Genomic DNA, 22156 nt, shown 5'->3' on the forward strand with positions numbered 1-22156 from the left:
CAGGAGCTCTCAGGGTTGCTACAGCCAGGGGAACAGAGCCAGCAGTGCCGGGTAGCTAGGAAGAGGAGCCCAGCAGGGAGACTGCCAGACCAAGAGAGGTCTGGGGAAGGGGGGGGGGAGCATCAAACTCCTTTGTCCAGGACCAGTCAGGTCTGGACCCTCATGGTCTGGCACCCTCCAACCTGTAGTTTTATTCAGGTAGGAGACCCTGGGATTTTCACAATGGCCAGTAATATAAACTGCAAATTAAAAACTGTAAAAGTGCATGACTGAATGCAGCCCTACTTCCCGTCCTCAATATAAGACAAATAGGCAGGGATAACTTAACATCTTTCCTGGGATCTGATTTCATTTACAAAAAAAGTAATAAATCACTGCCCAAATCACCCACCTCTTCCAGGTATGGCAGCTCCCAGCACGGTCCCCAGGGCTGTTTGGCCCAAAACTTTCTCTAGCCAGAGAAACTCCCAACCTTTATGTCCAGGGTGAAGTTAACAGCAGCTACAGTAAGGTATCAAGAGTACATCTACTTACAGCCGTGGTGTCCAACCAGTTCTGAAGCAATAGCTACTTTAATTATTCAAGCCAGCTAGCTACACTCAAACAGCCAAATAGCCACATGTGGCATGTGTGTTGGACACCATGGACTTACAGGGTTGTAATACCTGCTAACAGAGTGGGTTTTTGGTGGAGATAGGGTTCAATTTTGGAGGATTTGTGTTCAGCTGAAATTCTTGTTTTCCTATACTGAATTTTTTTCTCCAGACTTACCGCCCAATTTAATGAAAAGTTTCACTGCCATCACGATAATATTTGCAGGAAACACCATATTACTGCATAAAAGGATGCTACAAAAGTTATTCTTCCCCAGTTTACTAATCTTTCATCCCCTGCATAGAAGTCAGACTAAAATAATTGAAAATTCTCTCTTTAGAGAGAACATGGATGGTATTAGGACCAGGTGAAATATATTATCGACTTGTCTTACGCAAGAATTTGGTTTGGGCAGTATTTTAAAGATACTAGATTAGGGATGTTAAATATCTGTTAATTGAACAGTTGAGTAACCTCATGAATTCTTATTTGTTAGTTGACTATTCTATAGTCCCTGGGGGTGGGGCGAGCAGCCAGTGCACCTCACTCCCAAGGAGCCCCCTGCCACTCCGTGCTGCTGCCTCTGTATCAGCGGCAGCAGCGCAGAGTGCCAGGCAGGAGCTGGTGTGCACTGGGAGCCAGTTTAAAAACCAGCTTCCCTTGCAGATCGGCTGCCTGTCACCCTGTGATGTTGCCTCTGATAAAGAGGCAGCAGTATGGAGTGGCAACAGCTCCTGTCTAGGGGTAGAGTCTGAGCTCCTAGACCCGGCACAAGTCAGAACTGAGCTGGGCTGCCTGCCTGCCCGGTTTCTACTACACTTTAAATGCAGAGATGCAGCAGGGGTTAGGTCCTGCACCCGTTGCAAATCAGGATTCAGCCGGAATGCTGGCCAGCCTGCTAAAAAATGTAATGACAAAGGGGAAGGAGGGGAGAAATGCATGTAGTCTATAGCATTAACCAATAAGCTTTAGCTTATCAGTTAATTGGTTAACCAACTACACTATTACATACCTATACTAGATAAGCTAGTATTAAAGGCAACTGCACCAGGCAAACACTAATGCAGCTATTCTTACTTTTTAAAAAGTTACAGGCAAATAAAATAATATTTGAGCATCCAGTGCACATATGGAACCCATGATGACAGGAAATAATATACAATTAAAGATAATTAGTTTGAGATAACATTATCAATGAGAGGTAGAATCACAGAGATCTTCCCTTGCAGCCTTTTCTAAACAAGGCACAATTAAACTTAGTCTCCTATCCACCAGTAAATACTGCATTTTTAAAAATTTCCCCCTCTTTGCCTTTTCACTCTCCTTCCAGGTTTCCCTTTGAATGTATCAGTTAGCATGGAAGTGATATTTGTATATGCCAGAACCAATGAAAAGCATGCTGCATTATGAAGTCAGTAATAACTGGGGAGATAAAGTACAGAAGTTTGCCATGTTATTAGTTAGACATGACATAGCAGAGGTTAAGTAGAAGTTTTACTTACAGACTGAAGCTTCTTCTTAGCTGCTTTTGCCAATTCAGACAAATCTAGACTGCTATGAAAAGAAGAAGTGATCACTATATCTACAACAATAAAGAGGTCAACATAAACAGCAATTCTTAATTGTTAAGTTTCTCCATAAAAAGTCAACTCATTTCCATTTGCCACTTAAGTCAAATTAACTATTCCTTATTTTCTCCACATGCAGATACTCTTATTCTGGAGAGAACATGATGGATAAAATTCAATTATTAAAAAAAAAATCAGATAATTTATTTAAATTAGATTATTTATCCCTTTAAAATTAATAAAATTCTAAATTTATCACTTAAAAATAATAGTTACAATTACATTTCATTACAAACATGCTACACATATACTTACCGTTTCATAAAATGAATGAATGCCTCTAGTCATAGAATCATAAAATACTAGAACTGGAAAGGACTGCAAGAGATCATCAAGTCCAGTACCCTGCCCTTACAGCAGAACCAAGCACCGTCTAGATCAGTGGTCTCCAACCTTTTTAAACCCAAGAACACTTTTTAAGTCTCAGAACAGGCGAAGATCTACTGCCCCGCCCCTTCCTTGAAGCCCCGCCCACTCTATTCTCCTGTCCATCACTTGCTATCCCCAGCCCTTATACACTCCATTAAACAGTTTATTTTTAAATTATGTGATGTATAAAATTAAAATCACATGTTTATAGTTATGAAATAAATGGTCTGTTTTTAATTCATGCTATTTAAATGTCAAATGAAGCATTTACAATTATACATTTTGTTCTCTGCTATTTTGTAAATCTAAAATCAAGTATTGATAATTATATATTTTTTCTTCCAATAACAAAGTCTCAGTGTGACACCTGTGACTGAACAGTATCTGCCAGTGTCTTGAAGTCTGGGTTGTAGTCTGAGATTGCTAGTTGTATACAGTCCATCAGATGGGCATCTGTGATCCTGCGCTCAGCCTGGGAAGCTTGCTCCAGCACAGCTGGAGCTAGACGCAGCCTCCCTGGGCTGAGCGCAGGGCAGCCGGGCTGGAGGGAAGAGAAGTGGCTGCCCAGCCAGTTGGCCATGGCGCTCAGCCAGGGTGCACCAAGCTCCATGTGGGCAGGCGCAGAGGAGAAGCTGCCGATCAGCGGGAGCGCGGGGCAGCCACTTTCAGCTGAAAGCCACAGTCAGTTTGCTGGAGTGTTTCAGCCCTCTCAACCTCCCAACTCCCACCATTCTTCGCAGCTACTCACCTGTGTTGTTGCTCGGTGAGTAGCTGCTCCTCAAATGAGGAAATCTAATGTAAATGTACTGCGCAGTGTGCAGTTAAGAGAGGGCTCAAGAGCTACTCTTGGAGCCCCTGAGATCTACTGGTTGTTGACCACAGCTCTAGATCATCCCTGATAGATGTCTATCCAACCTGCTCCAGTGACGAAGATTCCACAACCTCCGTAGGCACTTTATTCCTGTGTTTCATCACTCTGATAGGAAGTTTTTACTAATTTCCAACCTAAACCTCTTTTGCTGCAAGTTTCGTCCATTGCTTCTTGTGCTATCATCAGAAGTCAAGGAGAACAATTTTTCCTCTCTCCTCCTTGTAACACCCTTTTAGATACTTGAAAACAGCTATTATGTTGTGTCGTTCACTCTCCCCCCGTCTTCTCTTTTCTAAACTAAACAAGCCCAGTTCCATCAGTCTTCCCTCATAGCTGTTTTTAAGACCTTTAATCATTTTTGTCGCTCTTTTCCAGAACTTCTCCTTTTTTCCACATCTTTTTTGAAATGTGATGCTCAGAACTGGACATAATCAGCGCAGAGTAGAGCAGAAGAATGAGGTCTCCTGTCTTGCTAACAACAGTCCTGTTAATGCAGCCCAGAATCATGTTGGCTTTTTTTCCCCCAACCGTGTCACACTGTTGACTCATATTTAGCTTGTGGTCCATTATGACCCCCTAGATCTCTTTCTTCAGGACTCCTTCCTAGACAATCATTTCCCATTCTGTATGTGTGAAACAGATTGTTCCTTCCTAAGAGGAGCGCTTTGCATTTCTCCTTATTAAACTTCATCCTATTTTCCTCAGACCATTTCTCTAGTTTGTCCAGATCATTTTGAATTATGACTCTATCCTCCATAGCACTTGCAACCCCTCTCAGCCTGGTGTCATCTGCAAACTTAAGTGTACGCTCATAGTTTATTTTTTATGCCCAGAACCTATCTGGGAATATTTTGAAGAAATTTGTTCCCGGGGGGGAAGGAGGGGGAGAGAGAAGGAGGGAAATGTGTCAAGTGTAAGCAGTGCAAGATGATGATACAGGGCCTAGCTGCAAGAATGAAACATCTTAAGGAAAACTGCTCATTGGGAGAAAATGTAGATGAAGATGCAGATATGGCTAAGAAGATCAACTAGTGAGTAACTTAATAATTCACTTTGCAATGCATCATTCTTAAGACTCTATGCCTTTTATTATAAGTGTTATTTGACAAGCAAAGTCCAAAACTGTTTGATGTGTTGGATGTTTCTAGAATATCTGAGCTAATCCTTATGGCTTGCTTAATTAGTTAACTAGGGTTAGAATGTCACCCAAATACATGGTGTGTGACAGACCCAGACCAGATGGCTGATGCACTCTAATGGAAGGCAGATGTGCTGGGCTCTAGATAAACAGTTTCCTCTTCCCTGAGTAACCAGGATCAAGCCTAGTGCAGCACAATCAGGCAGGTACCTAGGGCCAATTAAGAGTTTGCCAGAAGTAGCAGGCTAATAAGAGCACCTGCAGTCCATAAAGGCCTGCTGGTGTTTAATTAAAATAGGCAGGGCTCAAACAATGTAATCTACTCGCCCTGGAAGAGCCGGTGCAGAGTGATCTGCACGTGCACAGAAGAATCTGCACAAGCGCAGAATGCAGAATTGCACGGCTGGCGAGCAGGGCTCGCCGCCACTCGGCAAGCCCTGAAAATAGGGATGGGGAACCTAATACGTAGGGCTCAAATTTGGCCCCCTGAAGCATTGGGGAGCCTGCGCTAGTGCTCCAACCTCCTGCCATTCTCCCATGGGGCTGGAGCACACAAAATCTACTAGCTTGGGCCCTCCAAGACTCCAGTGTGTGAGGAGAATGTGGGGAGTGTCTCTCTCTTCAGTTGGGGGCCATGTCAGTGAAGGATTGTTTGGGTTTCTTTGTTTTTCACTTGCATATGGCCCCCGACTGATTTTTCTGTGGGTCAGTGGCCCCCAACCCAAAAAAGTTCTCCCTGCAGCGTGGGCAGCAGCACAAGATCTGAGAATAAAAATTGCTGTGGGTGAGGATTGCAAGCGAGGCAGAATGCCGTGGTGGAGCAAGACTGTCTTGCTCATGTACCAGAGGAAAGGTACTGGGAGGGATCATATGGGGAAGTTCCCAGGGAAGAAGCTGCCAGACTGGGAAAAGAGGACACACTGTCTGTTGCCCCTATCTTCAGGTCTCTGGGCTGGAACCAGGAGTAGTGGGCAGGCCGGGTTCCCCCCAACCCTCCCAATGCCACCACAGAGTTTCCCTGTGAGAGGGGAGACCAGGACTACGGCAGTGATTCTGCTCCAAACTGAGAACTAGTTTATGATTAGGATTACTCACTAGGCTATCAAGTATCGGAGGGGTAGCCATATTAGTATGAATCTGCAAAAGCGACAAGGATTCCTGTGACACCTTATAGACTAACCCTGATGAAGTGGGTTTTTGCCCACGAAAGCTTATGCTCCAATAAATCTGTTAGTCTATCAGGTGCAACAGGACTCCTCGTCACTTCAGTAAGCTGTGACTCTTGCCTCTAATAAAGGGAAAGAGGCTGTTTGGATGGTTACAGAAAGCCTCTGAAGCAAACACTATCAGCCAGAAGTGCAGGACCCTTAAGGCATAGCTAGAATTTTACCACAGATAAGAAAGCTGCAGTAATCTAGAGTTGTCAGTTACCACTAAGCATAATTTTCTTATTTTGTAATACATAATACATGCTCCTTATTTTGGAACATTATGACCACAATGTTGATGTCATAAATAGGGATGTAACTGTGTAATTGAGAACATGTTTAGCCAATGAGCCTGGACTCATCAGTTAACGGTCTTGGTCATATACAGCCACCCCTTCACCGACTGATACTGTATGAGAGGTGGCAGGGGGAGGCTGAGAGGTGGAAGCTGGTGCATGTGGGGAGCCAGCTCCATGGAGCCACTTCATGCATCCACCCCCATTGCCTCCCACAGAGGCAACAGGGAGGTGAGGCGGGAGCCAGTGCTCACTGGGAGCTGGTTTAAAAGCTGCCTCCCGCTCCCACCCACACTTCCACCTCTCATGCAAAGGCAGCAGTGCAGGAGAGGGGGGCAGGTACACATAGGGAGCTGGCTTTCAAGCCTAGTCCCCATGTAACGCAACTTCTGCAGAGCTGCCTGACACCCTTGCCCCCAACTCCGGGCACTGCTTCCTTTCACCAACACCACAGGGCAAGGGGAAACAGTAGACAGTACACTTGGGAGCCAGCTTAAAAGTGCACTCTAGGCGCAGCGAGTCTAGATTTTTTTGGCAATTCAGATATGGATCAGCATTCTTGCTGAAAAAAATGGTAAATGATTAACTGAACAACATAACGAGAAGAACTGAGAAGAATGACTATTCAAAGTAATAGTTGAGTTTTGTTTCAGGATCCCATTCAAGCAGGCATGTAAACTAACTACAACAACTTCAGAATCATCTGTTGATACTTTTAACAAGAGTGCTACAACTAAATAAAGTATAATTAGCAAGCAAAAGATTTCAATCATGCAGTAAAAATCCTACGGGTGAGTTGGTTGCAAGGACCAGCAAATACCCACATCACATAATAGATAAAAAGACTCAGTTTATTTATGTCACAAATTCTCTTTTTCATGGTATTAACAATAAACACCTTCATTGACATGGTTGAGCCTTTACAACCAGGCTACACTCCAGCTGGTACAACAGACAGTGGTAAAAGTTCGCCAGAAACAGTGTATGAGAATGAAGTTGAACAGTGTGCAAGAAATACTAAGGGAAAATATAACAGTTTAAGCTTTGATGGGTGGAGCAATGTACACAATGATCCAGTAATATTTGCCTGTCTTACAATAGAAAATTAGGTTGCATATCTTTCAGAAACATTGGGAAACGTCTACACTACATTTAAAAGAAGTGGCAACGAAAGCTGCAATTAAAGTGACCAAAACTTTTATATGCACAGTTTTGTCACAAATAATGCTTCAAATGTGGCAAAGATGAGAAGATACTTAGAAGAGAAAAAGAAGGATGCTCATTAATGACATATGGCAGAAATTCCCATTTAATGTATTATAAGCCAAAGACTTAAGCACGTTTTCTCCAGGAATAAAAGAAAATGTTCTTGAAGTAACACAATACTGCCGTAATAACCATGTTGCTTCAGTTTCACTGAAGAGAGCAGGAGGATCCAAACTAATTGTCTCTCAAAAAAAAGATTAATGGAATTCTAGGGTTCATTGTTTCGCACAGTTTATTAAGAATTGGCCTATTCTCATAAAACTTTGTGATTAAATAGATAAAATGCTGTCATCCAAAGTATTTAATATTGGATTAAAGAGGAACCTATTATCCCTAGCTTTAAACAAACTTCAGAGAAATTACTGCATGCAATAAAGAAGTGAACTGGATCAAGCACTGATTCCACCTCATTTTCTTGCAAACTTTCTAAATCCCAGATATAAAGGCAGGTGCCTAATTTCTGAAGATGAAGCTGCTGTCTTGGAATGGGCTCAAAATTACTCCTCAGTTATGCAACTCATAATAAATTCTAGGACTAGAGCAAAACCATTTAATCAGCACACGGTTACTGATGATGTTTTGAACAAAGTCACTCCCCTTAACTGGTGGAAATTATTAGCCAGGTACCTCGAAACAGAGCTCCTTCAATTGCTAAGCCAGCTTTTCATAGCAGCAGTTTCCTCTATAGCTGCATTTCTCAAACTGTGGGTCCTGACCCCCCCAGGGGGTCATGAGCAACTTAGAGGGGGGTGGCAGTATCACAAATTTTGAGAACCCCTGCTCTATAGGCATAGAAAGAATATTTTCATTGTTTGACATTATTCACTCAAATCTAAGAAATCAACTGGGAGTTGAAAAAACTGGAAATCTCTTACTGCTTATAAATCAAAATGAGAGTGTGAGTAGCAAATAGGAGAGAGCTAGATGTAGAAGTTTTAAAGACACTGAACATTTAGTATTCTGGGAATGTCTGAGTTAATAAAATCTGAAAATTTGAAAATTGAAGGACAGCCATTAGCCAGCAATTCAGGTGACTGATGCAATTGCAAATTTGAAACATTTATGTAACATTAAAGATTTAGTTTAATAAAAATGAAAGTACTATTGTGTTAGTTCTCATCATTTCTAATGTATTGCTGCTGCATCAGCAGCTTGACACAGATTATGAGTATTATGCACTATTTTTAAATGAATAAAAATGAAATTATCTAAAAAAAATTACACAGAGTATACCTCTTAGATGTTGTAAAATGCTATACCCGAGTTGTAAATTAATATGTTTTAGTGATCAGATTTGCACCATTGTTTAAGAAATGTGAAGCAGCACCAGTGGGAAATTTGATTTAAAATCAATGATTTTTTTCTGGTGGATTGATGTAATTCAAGGCGATTTAAATCAATCCACTCTGGGAAAGAGTGCATCCACACACAGATTTACGAAAGGAATAGCTGTCCACATAGACAAGCCTTAAGAGTTTAACATATGTATCAGGTACATATATGTAGTGTTTTTATAGTTATGTTGATACCAGAATATTAAAAGACAAGGTGGACGTGATAATATCTTATAGGACCAACTTCTGTTCATGAGAGACAAGCTTTTGAGCTACACAGAGCTCTTCTTCAGCTCTGACAAGTATTCTGAGCATCACAACTAAATATGAGATGGAACAGACAGTTTAGCATAAGTACTTAACACATATTCTAAGGCAGTGTCACTCAATCTTTTTTATACCAGGCACTGACCTACTGCTTTCCTAAATTGTGTCAGGGAGAGCTTGGGGACCAGCACTAGTCTTCCAATTGGTTGTTAAGAAATACTTTTCTAAGGGACCATTCAATGTGATATGACCTATTACTACCCCTGTATTCACAGGACAAAAACCAGGGCGTTAGAAGGTTATGAATAGTTGTAAAAAGCCATAAATCCAGTGTCTTTAAGACCATGATTTTTACTATCTAGCAAAGTTATGAATTTAAGTTCCCAGGTTCCCAGCATTTTGCAGATTTCAGATACAGAGTGACTACTTCGTGAAAAAAGTGTTCACTCACAGGTGAAAGGGTGTTTGTTGTATTTTCCCAAGTTCATTTAAAGTGATTGTTTTCCCCTACATAGATGGAAAACATGCTTGTGTATGTTTATAGTGCTGGATCATGCTTGTGTATGAGACAGCCATGAGTAGGATACATGAATGTTGAAAAGTGTGTTGTGGGAGAAGTGTCACTATCTGTAGCAATGGCTGCAGGTTTTGTATCTGTTCTAGCAAGACTTGGTGCTTTGATTGGGTGGGTCTGGGTCTGTGGGGAGCTTGGACAAGTTGAGGGATTGTTTTAAGAAAAGAGGAACTGGCTCACGAAAGATTTCTTTCAGGATAGGCCTCCATAGAGCACAAATTGTACTTTGACAATACATCATATGCATTCCAGAGTGTTGGAAGTTGACAACTAAGGGTGTGTGGCTGGACGGTTTTTGTTTTATTTCTGAACTGAAACAAAGTTATCTTGGGATGTTTGGGATGCCTGTTCCATGAGATGATTGACGCGTCTCTGGTTGAGTGTCCTTGTTTGGCGAAGATGGTTTTGTGTACGTAAAGGTGTATATCTCAGCCAGTGATATGAGTGTAGATAGCCAATTGGCTGTAGATAGATTGTTTGGTGTGTTTTGGGTGATTACTATGAAGATATATGTGAGACAGTCTGTGGGTTTCTTGTACATAGTTGTTCCAGAATACACAGAAAGGGAAGTTACTCACCTCATGCAACTAATGACAGTTCTTTGAGATGTGCACTCCCTACCCCCCGGGGATGCTCCTCTATTGGTGTCAAGTTGTCCTGGCCCAGCAGATTGGAGTTTTTCATAGATATAGCCGGTTGGGCCACACATGCACAGTAGATGCCTCGTAGCATTCATGTCTTTGTGTGTGACGTGCACAGGCTGACACTCCTCAGCTCCTTGCCTATGCCAGAGTAAGTAAAATCCTCCGAAGTAAAGGGGAGGATGATGGGTAGTGAAACACCCATGGGGAGACATCTCAAAGAACCATCATTACTACATGAGGTGAGTAACTTCCCTTTCTTCGAGTGATATTTCCATGGGTGCTCCACTATTGGTGACTACAAAGCAGTGATTGAATAGGAAGGTGGGCTTCAGAGTCACTGATTGGCAGCAGTAGAAGGACTGCCGTGGCTACTGAGGGTGGTGGAGGGATGGCAAAATGTCTCGCAAAGGTGTGTGCAGACGACCAGGTGGCTGCCTGATAAATGTCTTCAGCGATACGCCCTGAAGAAACTCATGGAGACAGCTCAGGTGGAATGTGCTCTGGGCAGAGCTGGGAGAGTCTTGTTCTGTAGCGAGAAGCAGCAAGTAATGCAAGAGGATATCAGCTTGAAAATACGCAGGACAGAAAATGACACACTGTTGGAATGGTCTGTGATGGAAACAAACAGGTGCTGTGATTTAGGGAAGTCCTGCCAATGTAAAAGGCAGGGGTCCTTCGAACGTCCAGTGTGTGAAGGATGGCCGCCTGGCGAGAGGCATGGGATTTTGGGTAGAATGTGCGTAACATGACAGATTCATTAAGATGAGGCAGAAAGGAGGGGTGCCATTGTAAAGTGACTGTTCTTTGTGAGCACTGTATAAGGCAGTTCTATTGTCAGTGCCCCAGTCTCGCTGACTGGTGAGCAGATGTAATTATGACTAAGAATGCTTCATTGAGAGCAGGAGCGAGGGAGCAGGTTGCCAGAGGTTCGAAGGGAGGCCAAATCAGTGAATCCAAAACTAAGTCCAAATCCCATACTAGTAAGTGGCTGTCTATATGGGGGATTTAAATTGTGGAGACCTTTAAGAAACCTCCTTGTGACAGAGGGATTCTCCATTTCCTCACACTCTATCTGGGAATGGAAGGCAGTAATTGCAGAGAGATGAACCCTGAACAACCAGATGGACAAGCCCATAGCTTTCAGCTTGAAAATGTAGTTGAGAAGGATATGGATTAGTGTTGAGCAGGGATCCATTTGCCTTTGAACACACTAAGCAGAGAAATGTCTCCACTTAGAAAGGTAAGTAGCATGAGTAGTTTCACATCTACTCCGTAAAAGGACTTCTTTTACCTGATCAGAGCAGTATGCTTCAGAGTCCCTGAACCAGACAGGAGCCATGCAGTGAGGTGAATAGACTGGGGTTGAGAATGTAGTATCGTGCCCATTTTGAGAGAGGAAGTTGTGATGGTCCAAGAAAGACTAGGGAGAGAGGAGAGACATTCGGTGATGGTATGGATACGAGGACTATCTGGACCATGAGGGAGCTATCAGGATGACTCAAGCTCTGTCTACTCTGATTTTGTGGAGAACCTTTGCAATGAGGGGAATTGGGGGGAAAGCATAACGAAGGCTACCAGGAATGCATCGCCCAAAGACCTCAGTCCTATGCCCACTTGAGAGAAATACTGGGAACGTTTTGTATTACGATGGGATGTGAAAGAAATCTACGGGACACCCCCACTGTCAAAAGACAGAAACAAGGTGTGAAGGTGACGATCCCATCCATGATCCATCTACAATGATCAACTAAGGGTTACAGCTGTGGTGTTGTTGACACTCAGTAGATGAGCCTATGAACGTGACATTGTGTCAGATGCACCAATTCTATAATCTAATAGCCTCAGTGCATAGTGAATGGGAATGAGCCTCACCCTGTCGGTTTATATAAAATATGGTAATCATGTTGTCAGTCAGAATGTGGACTGCGTAGCTGCACACACTCGGAACAAATTGAATGCAAGTGTTCCACGCCATGCTGAGTTCTAACAAGTTGATATGGACTCTGCACTCCTGCGGGGATCACCTGCCCTGAGCTAGGTGGTATTGGAAGTGGGCACCCATCCCAAAAGGGAGGCATAGGTTGTAATCTGGGAAGAAGATTGCCTTTGATGAAAGGAGACCCTGGCAAGGAGGTCGTTGGGAATCATCTACCAACAGAGAGCGGCCAGGATGTTGAGCAGGGAGGAAACTAGCCTGCGTACATGATGTTTGGAGGGGATGTAGACCAAAGACAGCCAGTACTGAAGACAACAGAAGTACAGGCGAGCATGCTGGACCATGTCCCATAAGCTGCAGGCAGGTGAGCACTGTCACAGTAGGACTCACCGAGACTATGGTGTTAAGGTCCTGTGTGGCCTGAAAACGCTGACATGGTAAGCAGGCACAAGCTGTTAGCAAATCCAGTTGACAGCCTATAAACTCCAGCACCTATGTGGACTTTTGCTCGTTTATCAAGAGTCTTAATGTCTCAAAGTTATTTGATGATGTGCACCATATTGACTGTCTAAGCGTGATGGACCCTTTATCAGACAGTTGTCCAAGTACAGAAAAACAATCATCCCGTCTGTGGAGAAGGTCATCAAGAAAACCATGGGGGAAAAGATAGGCCAAATGGCAGGACCCTGTATTGAAACTGTCCGAACGTATTGTAAATCAGAGAAATCGTCTGTGAAAGGGATGAGTGGTGGCATGAAACTATGCATCTTGTAGGTCCAGGGCTGTGAACCAGTCTCCTTTGTCCAGTGCTGGGATAATCGATGTGAAAGCGATCATTCTGAAATGTTGTTTGCACATCTGTTTAATCTGTAGCAGGTCAGAACAGATCTACAACCCACCATTCTTTTCTGGGTGAGGCACTAGAGGAAGTACAGGCAGTCCCCGAATTACGTCGGATCCGCACTTACGAACGGGACTTTTCTTGCCCCGGAACTCGCAAGTGGCGGGACCACCCAGATGTGCAGTGGTCCCGCCACCGCGTCCTCCGGGGCGAGAAAAGCTGCTCCGGGTGTCCCTGGTCTGCTGGGGACCCCTCCCAGCAGACCAGGGACACCCCGAGCAAGGCCTTTGCTCCGGAGCAAAGCCTTGGAGGTGCAGGACCCCGCTGCCTCTGCGGCTTTGCTCCGGGTGTCCCTGGTCTGCGGGGGGGGACCCCCCCCCCCGCGGACCAGGGACACCCAGAGCAAAGCCTTGGAGGCGCGGGACCCCGCCGCCTCCGCGGCTTTGCTCCGGGTCTCCCTGGTCTGCTGGGGGGGGGGCACAGCTAGTGCGCCCCCCCCCCTCCAGCAGACCAGGCTTTTGTTGTGGACGCCTGGGGTAGAGCAGCTGGGGTGCTGCTGGGTTGGTCCTGGGGGGACCTACCCAGCAGCGCCCCAGCTGTTCGGTCCCAGGCTCCAGATTCAGCCGCTGTTGAAACTGATCAGTGTCTGATTCCAGGAAGCTGGGGACAGAGCAACTCTGCCTCGGGCTTCCTGTAGTCAGTCCCATGTCAGTTTCAGCAGCAGCAGCTGAATCTGGAGCCAGTTCCGAGTTACGTACAAATTCAACTTAAGAACAAACCTATAGTCCCTATCTTGTACGTAACCCGGGGACTGCCTGTAGTTGGAATAGAATCTTCTGTCACCATATAGGTTGGGAACCCTCTCAATGGCTCTTATGTGTTGTAGGCAATCAAATTCTTGCCATAGGAGCTGCTTATGAGAGGGGTCCCTGAAAAAGGACGGGGTAGACAAGAAGTTGGGGGAAGGAGGACAGCATATCCCTGTCACATGATCTCAAAATCCAACCAATCTGTTGTAATGTAAATCCAATGATAGTAAAATGGGTATAAATGGTGGGAGAAAAGGTTTATATCCTGTTGAGGCACTGGTACGGGGGAGAGGTAAGGCAGACCATTGACCAAATCTTCAAAACTGATGTTTAGAAGAATGTGGAGCTGAGGAGCGGCTCTTGGAAAGGTGCTTTTTCTGCACTCCTGGCCTAAAGCAACCAACCATATTCAAACCCCCTCTGCTGTGATTGAGTGTAAGCGAGGTCTCTTTGCCAGTGGTATGGAGCATATCGCCTGCTGTAGTAAGCTGGAGTGTACATGCCAAGCATGCGTAAGGCTGTACAAGAATATTTGCTAGTATGTAGCACCTCATCTGTTTTAGCAGAATAGAGCTTGTCCTTATCAAAGTGCAGGTCTTCGACCTTGCCCTAAAGTTCTCTTGGGATTCCGGAGGCCTGGAGGTCACAGTAGCACAAACTGCAGTGTTGGCAATGTCCAATGCAGACTAGAGAGCCGTGAGGGTGAAAGTGTGGCTCTCTTGAATTACGGACTTGAGAATCAGATGCTTGTGCTCCATTAACTCTGTGAGTTTTGAGTAGTTATCAAAACTGTGACTGACCAACACGATGGAATAGCTGGCAATGCAGATTTGAAGCATGGCTGAGGAATACATCTTCTGACCGAATAGGCCCAGTAGTTTGTGGTCCCTGTCAAGAGCCATGGCTTTAAATTATGGCAGCTTTGACCGATGGAGGGCAGCATCCACCACAAGGGAGTTCGGCTGACGATGGGAGAACAAAATCCATACCGTTGGCTGGGACAAAATACTTTGTCAGCCCTCTTGTTGGTGGGGGGAGTGGAAGCTAGGGTCTGCCAGATCTCATTTGAGGCCTCAATTCTGGCCTCGTCAATAAGGAAGCATGATTTTGGCATACAACGTTGGCTGAAGATTTAAGAGACAATGTTGTTTCTCCTGTACCTCCTGAAGAGATACCTCCGGGCTAGTAGTTGCATGTATGAACAGTTCCTGGAATTGCTTTAAATTGTCTGCTGGAGATGGATCAAAGGGAATGACTGCCTTATCTGGGGAAAAGGAAGATTGATGATGTGGTGAGAATCATCATCATCATCAATAATCTGGTGACTAGGAGGACTACGAGCTTGTGAAGGTGGAGGAGTTCTTTTAACTGGAGTGGATGAGGCAATAGAATGGTGCCGAGTAGACATCCGGGGTCCCATGGTGACCACTGCTCTGGATACTATGGTGGAGGGTATGGTCAGTGTGCAAACCATTGAAGTTATTGTGAATAATGTGATCTGTGACAGTTTGAAGCCAAGTGAGAGCAAGTAGGAAAGGAGTGTTGTGAGGAACAAACACTCCTATGATCATCCTCAAAATTACTGCGCCGAGAGTGCCGGGGATCTTGGTGAACCAGGGAAAACCCTTAAAGAAGATCATGGTGATCGGTCTCTAGACACGGTGCCATGGGGAATGAGATGGCTCAGCAGCAGCCGGCACAGAAGTGCCGCAATCCAGCTCTCTCAGTGCAGCGCGGCTCCCTGTTGCTGTGTTATCAGTCAGTGCTGCTGAGTGCAGTGCCAGTGGAGGTGGCATGGGTACCGCTGGCAAAAAAAGCGGTTCCAGGTTTGGTGCCTAGTGTATAGTCTTGGTTGGTGCACCAGATTTTGATTGCACGTTGGCCAGTGCACAAGATTTGCCAGATTCTTATGGCTTGGTCGGAGCTGGCATTCTGTCTGGTTCCCTTAGCTGGCAATAAGGTTGAATAAGACAGTGCCCATGAGTGTGAATGATGGACTTAGGCTCCATGTCAGAAGTGCAACAGGAGTGACTGGTGCTGCAGGTTCCGGGTTTGTTCCCTGCACTACCTCTAGTAGATGTAGTGGCTGGAAGGGACTGAGCTGAAGAAACCTTCCATTTAGCTGTTGACTTTGCCACTGGGGAACTGGCTCACATTTTCTGGGTCTTAGAGGACTCAGGTTGGGCTGAGGAGTCATGAGGCTCTGAAGGTTTTAACGTCTTATCAAAAAGCGGCATGTGAAAGCGTAACTCCCTGTCTCGTCACATTCTTGAAGTGAGGCTACAGCAACAAGTGCACTTCTGAGGGACATGCAAATCGTCCAGGCATTGAATGCATGACAAATTGCCATTGGTAACTGGCATTCGGTCCTGACAAGTATTGAACTTCTTGATACTGGGGGAGCCTGGCATGTTGCCTCCAGGGTGGCTCGGCCTCTTCTTATATTTTGGGGGGGGAGGGGAATGTGTGTGTGTGTGTGTGTGTGTGTGTGTGTGTGTTTGTTTTTGTTGTATCTTTTTTTTTTTTTTAAAGGGAGAAGTATATACAATGGAGTAACTGAGGCAAAACAAGAAGAAAGCAGTCTGAAGGGAAAGGTTGCAGCCCAACCCGTGTCCCAAATTTTTTTTAAATGAAAACAAACAAGAACCAATAACAAGAATAACAAAAAGCTAGAAACTAACTATAATGATTTTTTCTAATCTGACTAGAAATGCTGAGGAGAGAAACTGAGCTCCATCTGCAACCAAGAACAATAGCAAAAGAACTGAAGTGGGTTGGGCCACACACGTGGCGCGAACACCACAAGCTGCCTACTGCACAGGCGTGGCCCAACCGCCTACTGCTATGAAAAACACCAATCTGTGGCTCTGGAATGACCTGACACCAGTAGTGGAGCACCCATGGGGACATCACTTGAAGAATCATGTGGCTATTAGAAATCCAAATGGCTATCCTGAATGTCTAAAGCAGCAGAATGTGTTATAGGATACTGAAATGCTCCTAAAGAGAAGTTAAATAAATACTCTTCTGACCATGCCCTAAAAAATGTCCCATCAACTGAAGAACAGCTGTAAAATTAAAAGATTATTTTACTTTATTAGTGGCAGAAGTGGGGCCACCTGTTGGATAAATCTGTTAAAACTCTTTAGGGCTCACCTCAAAGTCACCCACAAGATGTACTGTATTGACTAACTATGAAGCAATCCTCTGCTATCAGCTTCCTGTCTCAAGAAGGACACACAAATTGCAAACTTTGTGGTTAGAACAAAAACAAAACTTGATGTGGAAACCCCATACTCTGTGTGCACTGTTAGGTGGAATTTCCCCAGCACGGACACAAAATCCTTCCAGTAAGACTTCTTCCAAGCAACTCCATGAAGAAAAGACTCAAATAAGGTAGTTTGATGGAAGGCTGTGGGTAAGTTCCTGCATGCAATTATCTTAGATAAGGACAAAGAGGAAGAAATGCCCAATGGAGTAGGCACTAGACAGCTCTGAGACACCAAAATCCTACTGAAGTCTATATGACCTGATATTGATCCTAGAACAAGTCGCTGAACCTCTCTTTGCTTCCATTTCACTCAATATAAAATAGGGCTTATGATAGCAAACTATCGGTAAGAAATTTTCCTTTCTGCTAGCAGCACCTCCCATAATTCTTAGTCTGGGGTGCTCTCCTCTCTCTGCAGCTCATAGAAGTCAATCCAAGTTGAAGTCACATACCCATATCCCCCAGCTTTTGCTTGTTTCTAGATGAATTATTTCTAAGCTGTAAAACTTGCATGCCATTAATAATTATTCCAGAGATAATTAACTATGTACATTCTACCAAGAAAGACTGCATATGGTAATGATTCCACTTGATATCTGATCTTTGACTCATAAGCCATCCAGAATTGAGAGAGTTGAGAGAAACACCATAAGCAGAAAAGGAAATTATTGGTAAAGAAATTCCCACTCTGCAGCCCAGCATCTCCCGCAATTCCTGATGTCTGGGAAAGTAATAAAAAAGGTCAGGGCGAAAAAATGGTATCCATTCCCATCCATAATATTTGTCCAAAGGTCAAATCATTTATGGTCCACTACTTGTCACGCCTTCCCGCCAAAGGATGCCTCTGCAGAGGACAGAAAGTCCACCTTGTAGTGCTTAATAAAGGGGGGAGCATTAGACTAGAATTACAAATTTCTTCTGAGAAGGCACTATTTTTGCCCATGAGGTTTCCAGGGATCACATAGTACATGACCTAACATTCTGAAACTGGAATATCTCTGCTGCTTTCTTTGTTTCTACAATGCATAGTCTAATGCACTACCAATAGAGCAATGAAACCTTCGAGTCCTCGCATGGAAAGATACAAATAAGGCAGCAGATCACCTCGTGGACTCACTTTGAGGCAAATGTTCACAGCCTTTTTATGACACCTCTCTTTGCTGGGATATTGTGGCCTTGGACAGAAAAAGTAGAAACATCTCTTGGGAACCGTGGAAAGTAGAGTTCATCAATGATTTTGGAGTTCTGAGCACCACCTTGTCCTTGTGAAACATGCAGCAAGCTCTTGCGTAGGGAGTGTCACTAGCTCTGAAACTTGCCTGGAAGATGAGATGGCTATCAAAACAAGTTTTGATGCACCAATAAAAAGCTGACATGGATGCCAGGAGTTTGTCAGAGCTCTCCATACAGTGATCCCACTTGGGAAAAGGAGGTCTGTCAGCTTTGCTATCTACACTGTCCTAAGGAATCTACCTACCTGAGGGTTCTTTGCCAGAGAACCTGTGGATCCTGAAAACACCACGCTACTAAAGGCAGTCATCTGACAAGTAATGGTATTTGGCTGGAGAACTTTGACAAAGACTTCTTCAGGAAAACCCAAGATAGCCAGAATTCCTGGATTTCTTGGGTTTGCTTCATGCTTCTGGCATTAGACGCAAAACTTGGTCCACATGGAGAAGTATGCTTTCAAGGTTGATCCTATTCTAGGAGAAAAGTGTTCTGACGACTTTGGAGGACAAACTCAGAGATAATGCTTCCTTTTCCATAGTCAGGCTATTCAATGCATTTGTTCAGATCCACATGAAACAAAAGGACCTGGGAGGAAGTCCTGTCTCTTTGGAAGATGTAGTGGAAGTTTCTATTTCAGCCCCAACAAGACCAAAAAAATAGGGTATCCTCTTCCATTTTATTTTCTTGACCATCTTCCCTAATAATGGGAAGAGTGGAAATGCAGAGAGCAGAACTTTTAGCTATCACTGCAATAAGGCATCTGTTCTCCATGGATCTGAGGTCCAGTTCCCTGGTGAAGTGCTTTAGTCTCTTCACATATATGTGGTTCACAAAAAAGTCAGTTGAAAGCAAGCCAAACAATCAGATAAATAACTGTAAGACATCCTAATTCAGGTTAGGGATGTAAATACCCATTAAATCAGGCAACAGGTTAAACGATTAAAATTACATCATTTAACCAGTTAACCACTAGAGGGCTGCTGCAGAGTAGCTGGGGCTGCAGTACTGCCACAGCCTGGCCCTCTGCCAGGGTTGGACAAGTCTGGTTATCTGGTTACTAGGTAAACATGCTGATAAACCTAATGCTTACTGGGTAACCGGTTAACCTTTGACATCCCTAATACAGGCCCCATTTGGAGTTGTTCACCTTATAACTGCTGAATCAGTCCACCTTCTGGTTCAGGTCTCTCTTTATGTGAGCTGCCTTGAAGGAGAGGAGAGACTGCTCCGCCCACTGCATGATTTGCATTTTTTCAGCATGTAGCACTGGGTTTCTTGTTCCCGGTTGAGTGTTCTCGTATGTGATTGTCAGACAACATGATCACAATCAGGAGGACAAGGTTCCCCTCTAGGCTGAGCTGAATCCTTTGTAGTGTCAAGTTAAGCATTTTTAGTTCTAGGTTTATGGCATAAGTGCTTTCCTCCAGATTCATCAGCTATGTGAGACCTCAGGTGTCAGTTGTGAGGAACAGGGAATCTGGAAAACAGATGGACATGTCCTTTGAAGACACTGCTCTGAGCTGATCACCATGTGCCAGAACTCTCCCTTGATTTTTCATACATTCTGGGGAGTGGTCCTTACCTTTCAAATGAACCTTGAAGTTACTCAAGATGTGATTATACCCAAGGAATGATCCATATGCAAAACACTAGGAGGAGGTCATGCAGTTGAAGACTCAGTACAATTGGGTCCTACTGCAGCTCCAAAACAATGGGAGATGGTCTTGAATTTTCAGGAACTTCTCTAGAGATGGAAATATCCTTGCTATTAGGTGTCTATGTTTACACCCAATGAGTTATGTGGTTGGATTCAATCACCTTTTTTTAATGTTGATATAACAATGTACCTTTGTAGGACATTAAAGGTTAGGGACACAGCTGTGTGTGCTGAGGATGGAACTCTAGCTAAGATGGCATCCAAGAAAGGATGCCATCTTATTTTTGTAAAGACATGAGGACAAGGTGAACTGGAAAAGGAAGGAGAGTGTTTACAAGCATTATTTTTCCCCCATGGTGCTCAGGACCCTTTTAGTATTTTAGGGTAGGGGATCTTTGACCCCCACATGTGTGCCATCTTCTTTGTTCTCCAGAGGTCTATTGGAACTTACTCCCTGAGTTGGCTGACTAGGGTCCTTCTCGTCCATAGAGCCTCTCCCTGTTCTGCACATAGTTTCCTGGTCCATTTTTCTAGGGTTGGAGTTGCAGCTGCTCCAGTGAGCAGAAGATCCCACATGCCTCTGACTCATAGCCCTGGGACCTAACATTAGGGAAAGAAAACTGGATGCAGACTGGGCACTGGCTGTTAAACTTGGGAGGGCAGTATCACAGATGGAGCATTGTTCATATTTCATTTGGTGTTCTTCATGCTGCTCTGCCATACCTCAAAGGTGCAGAGGATGTAGCATGAATGTACCGCATCTGAGGCACTGGAGGCATTCCAACACCTGGCTCAGAGGCTAAGGGTGGGGGGGAGGAATCTCACTAACCACTGAATCAGATTGTGTCAAAAAGTCCCCCTTAGAAAGATATGAAGGTATGATCTGTAAAAACTATACACATACTGCAATGAAGGCAGGGAAAGCAAGTTAACAAGAGCTGAGGGGGAGTAGTCAGACTATGCCATTCCAAAACTAGGGCTCAATTAGGTACAAAGACAGAAAAGCAGCTCAATGTCCAGAATGTGAAATGCTCACCTTGCTATGTACAGTGCTTTGAACGCCACGGATGAGTAGTCCTATATAATAGCTAAGTATTAATATTAATGGATAAAGGCCCTACTGCACCATTAAGTATTGTACAAAGCTATACTCATCACCTATATAATGGAAGACTGACTGTTTATAATTAAAGCAACTGTTATATCCATTACTGTGTTTGCAAAGTAACTGAAATCTGTTTACTTACAGCCGTCTTATTTCCAATTGCACAGCAATAAAAGAAAAATATGGGCTTTGTTATATGTTAAGTTAACACTTCATTTTTCTTTTAAATATACACGATCTTTACATTCCTAAATTCTTACCACTAGTACACTGAACACTTCTAAAAGTTTACTAGAAAACACACAATATTTCTTCAAATATAAGTCTTACAGTGCTGAATCAGAATACAAGTTCAAGAATAATTACTGATATTATCAAGTAGCCTTTCCAACATAACCTCTGTATTTTCTTTCCCCTCCCAGCTACATGATACATTTCACCTTTTATACTTTGCCTCAGATTCTGAAGTTTTAAGGTAGAAAACTCATATGATGGACCAAATGTGTCAAACAAGAAACAATGTACTGACAAGAGGATTGAAATATATCTTAATAGAAAATTTAAAGTAACAATTATTAATGATTTGATATGTATTCAAATACATGCTATTCAATCAGCAGTCTTACCTGTCTGCCATTTGAGGTATAATAAAATGTTGTCCATTTTTGTGATCTGAAATTGAGTAAAGCTAAATGTTAAAATATTTAGTATGCATTGCAAACAAACATTCTTAGGCCTACATTTCTCAGTTTTATCAGACTATAAAACTCGTTAGTTGTTCACAGATCTTAGCTCTGCAAATTGCAAAAAGGGAATATTTGAATTTAGCAGCAGATGCAGGACAATAGGCCTCCCACATTAGATTTCCTTGTAATCCTTAACAGAGAGTGTTTTAAGCCCTGAAGCATAAGACTTCTTCCAGAATTTGTTAGCATTTAACTAACAATGCTAGATAGTTTGACTATCCATATAAATATACAATCCTTTTTTGAAATATACTAAGATGTGGACCTCAATGACATCCTGTCACAAGAAGTTCTGCATGTTAGTTACATATTATTTGAGAAAGTATTTCCTTTTGTCACATTCCGATTCACTACGATAAGAACACTAAAATG

At 43.5% G+C, this 22156-nt stretch overlaps 1 protein-coding gene across 10 annotated transcripts in view; it reads right to left on the minus strand.

Annotated features, from left to right (window-relative positions):
• The window catches only part of GIT2 (GIT ArfGAP 2), a 69185-nt gene that overhangs the window by 35460 nt on the left and 11569 nt on the right, over positions 1-22156 (minus strand). For 8 of the 10 annotated variants that reach the window (XM_075898850.1, XM_075898844.1, XM_075898851.1 and 5 more), the window contains exons 8-9: positions 21665-21710; positions 2097-2148 (exon numbers count right to left, since the gene is read on the minus strand). In XM_075898850.1, coding sequence (XP_075754965.1) covers positions 2097-2148; positions 21665-21710 — 98 coding nt within the window. The remainder of the gene's footprint in view (positions 1-2096; positions 2149-21664; positions 21711-22156) is intronic. The other 2 variants (XM_075898845.1, XM_075898854.1) reach the window with 1 other exon arrangement.

This window comes from Pelodiscus sinensis, chromosome 15, assembly GCF_049634645.1.
Source record: "Pelodiscus sinensis isolate JC-2024 chromosome 15, ASM4963464v1, whole genome shotgun sequence".
Taxonomy (NCBI): domain Eukaryota; kingdom Metazoa; phylum Chordata; order Testudines; family Trionychidae; genus Pelodiscus; species Pelodiscus sinensis.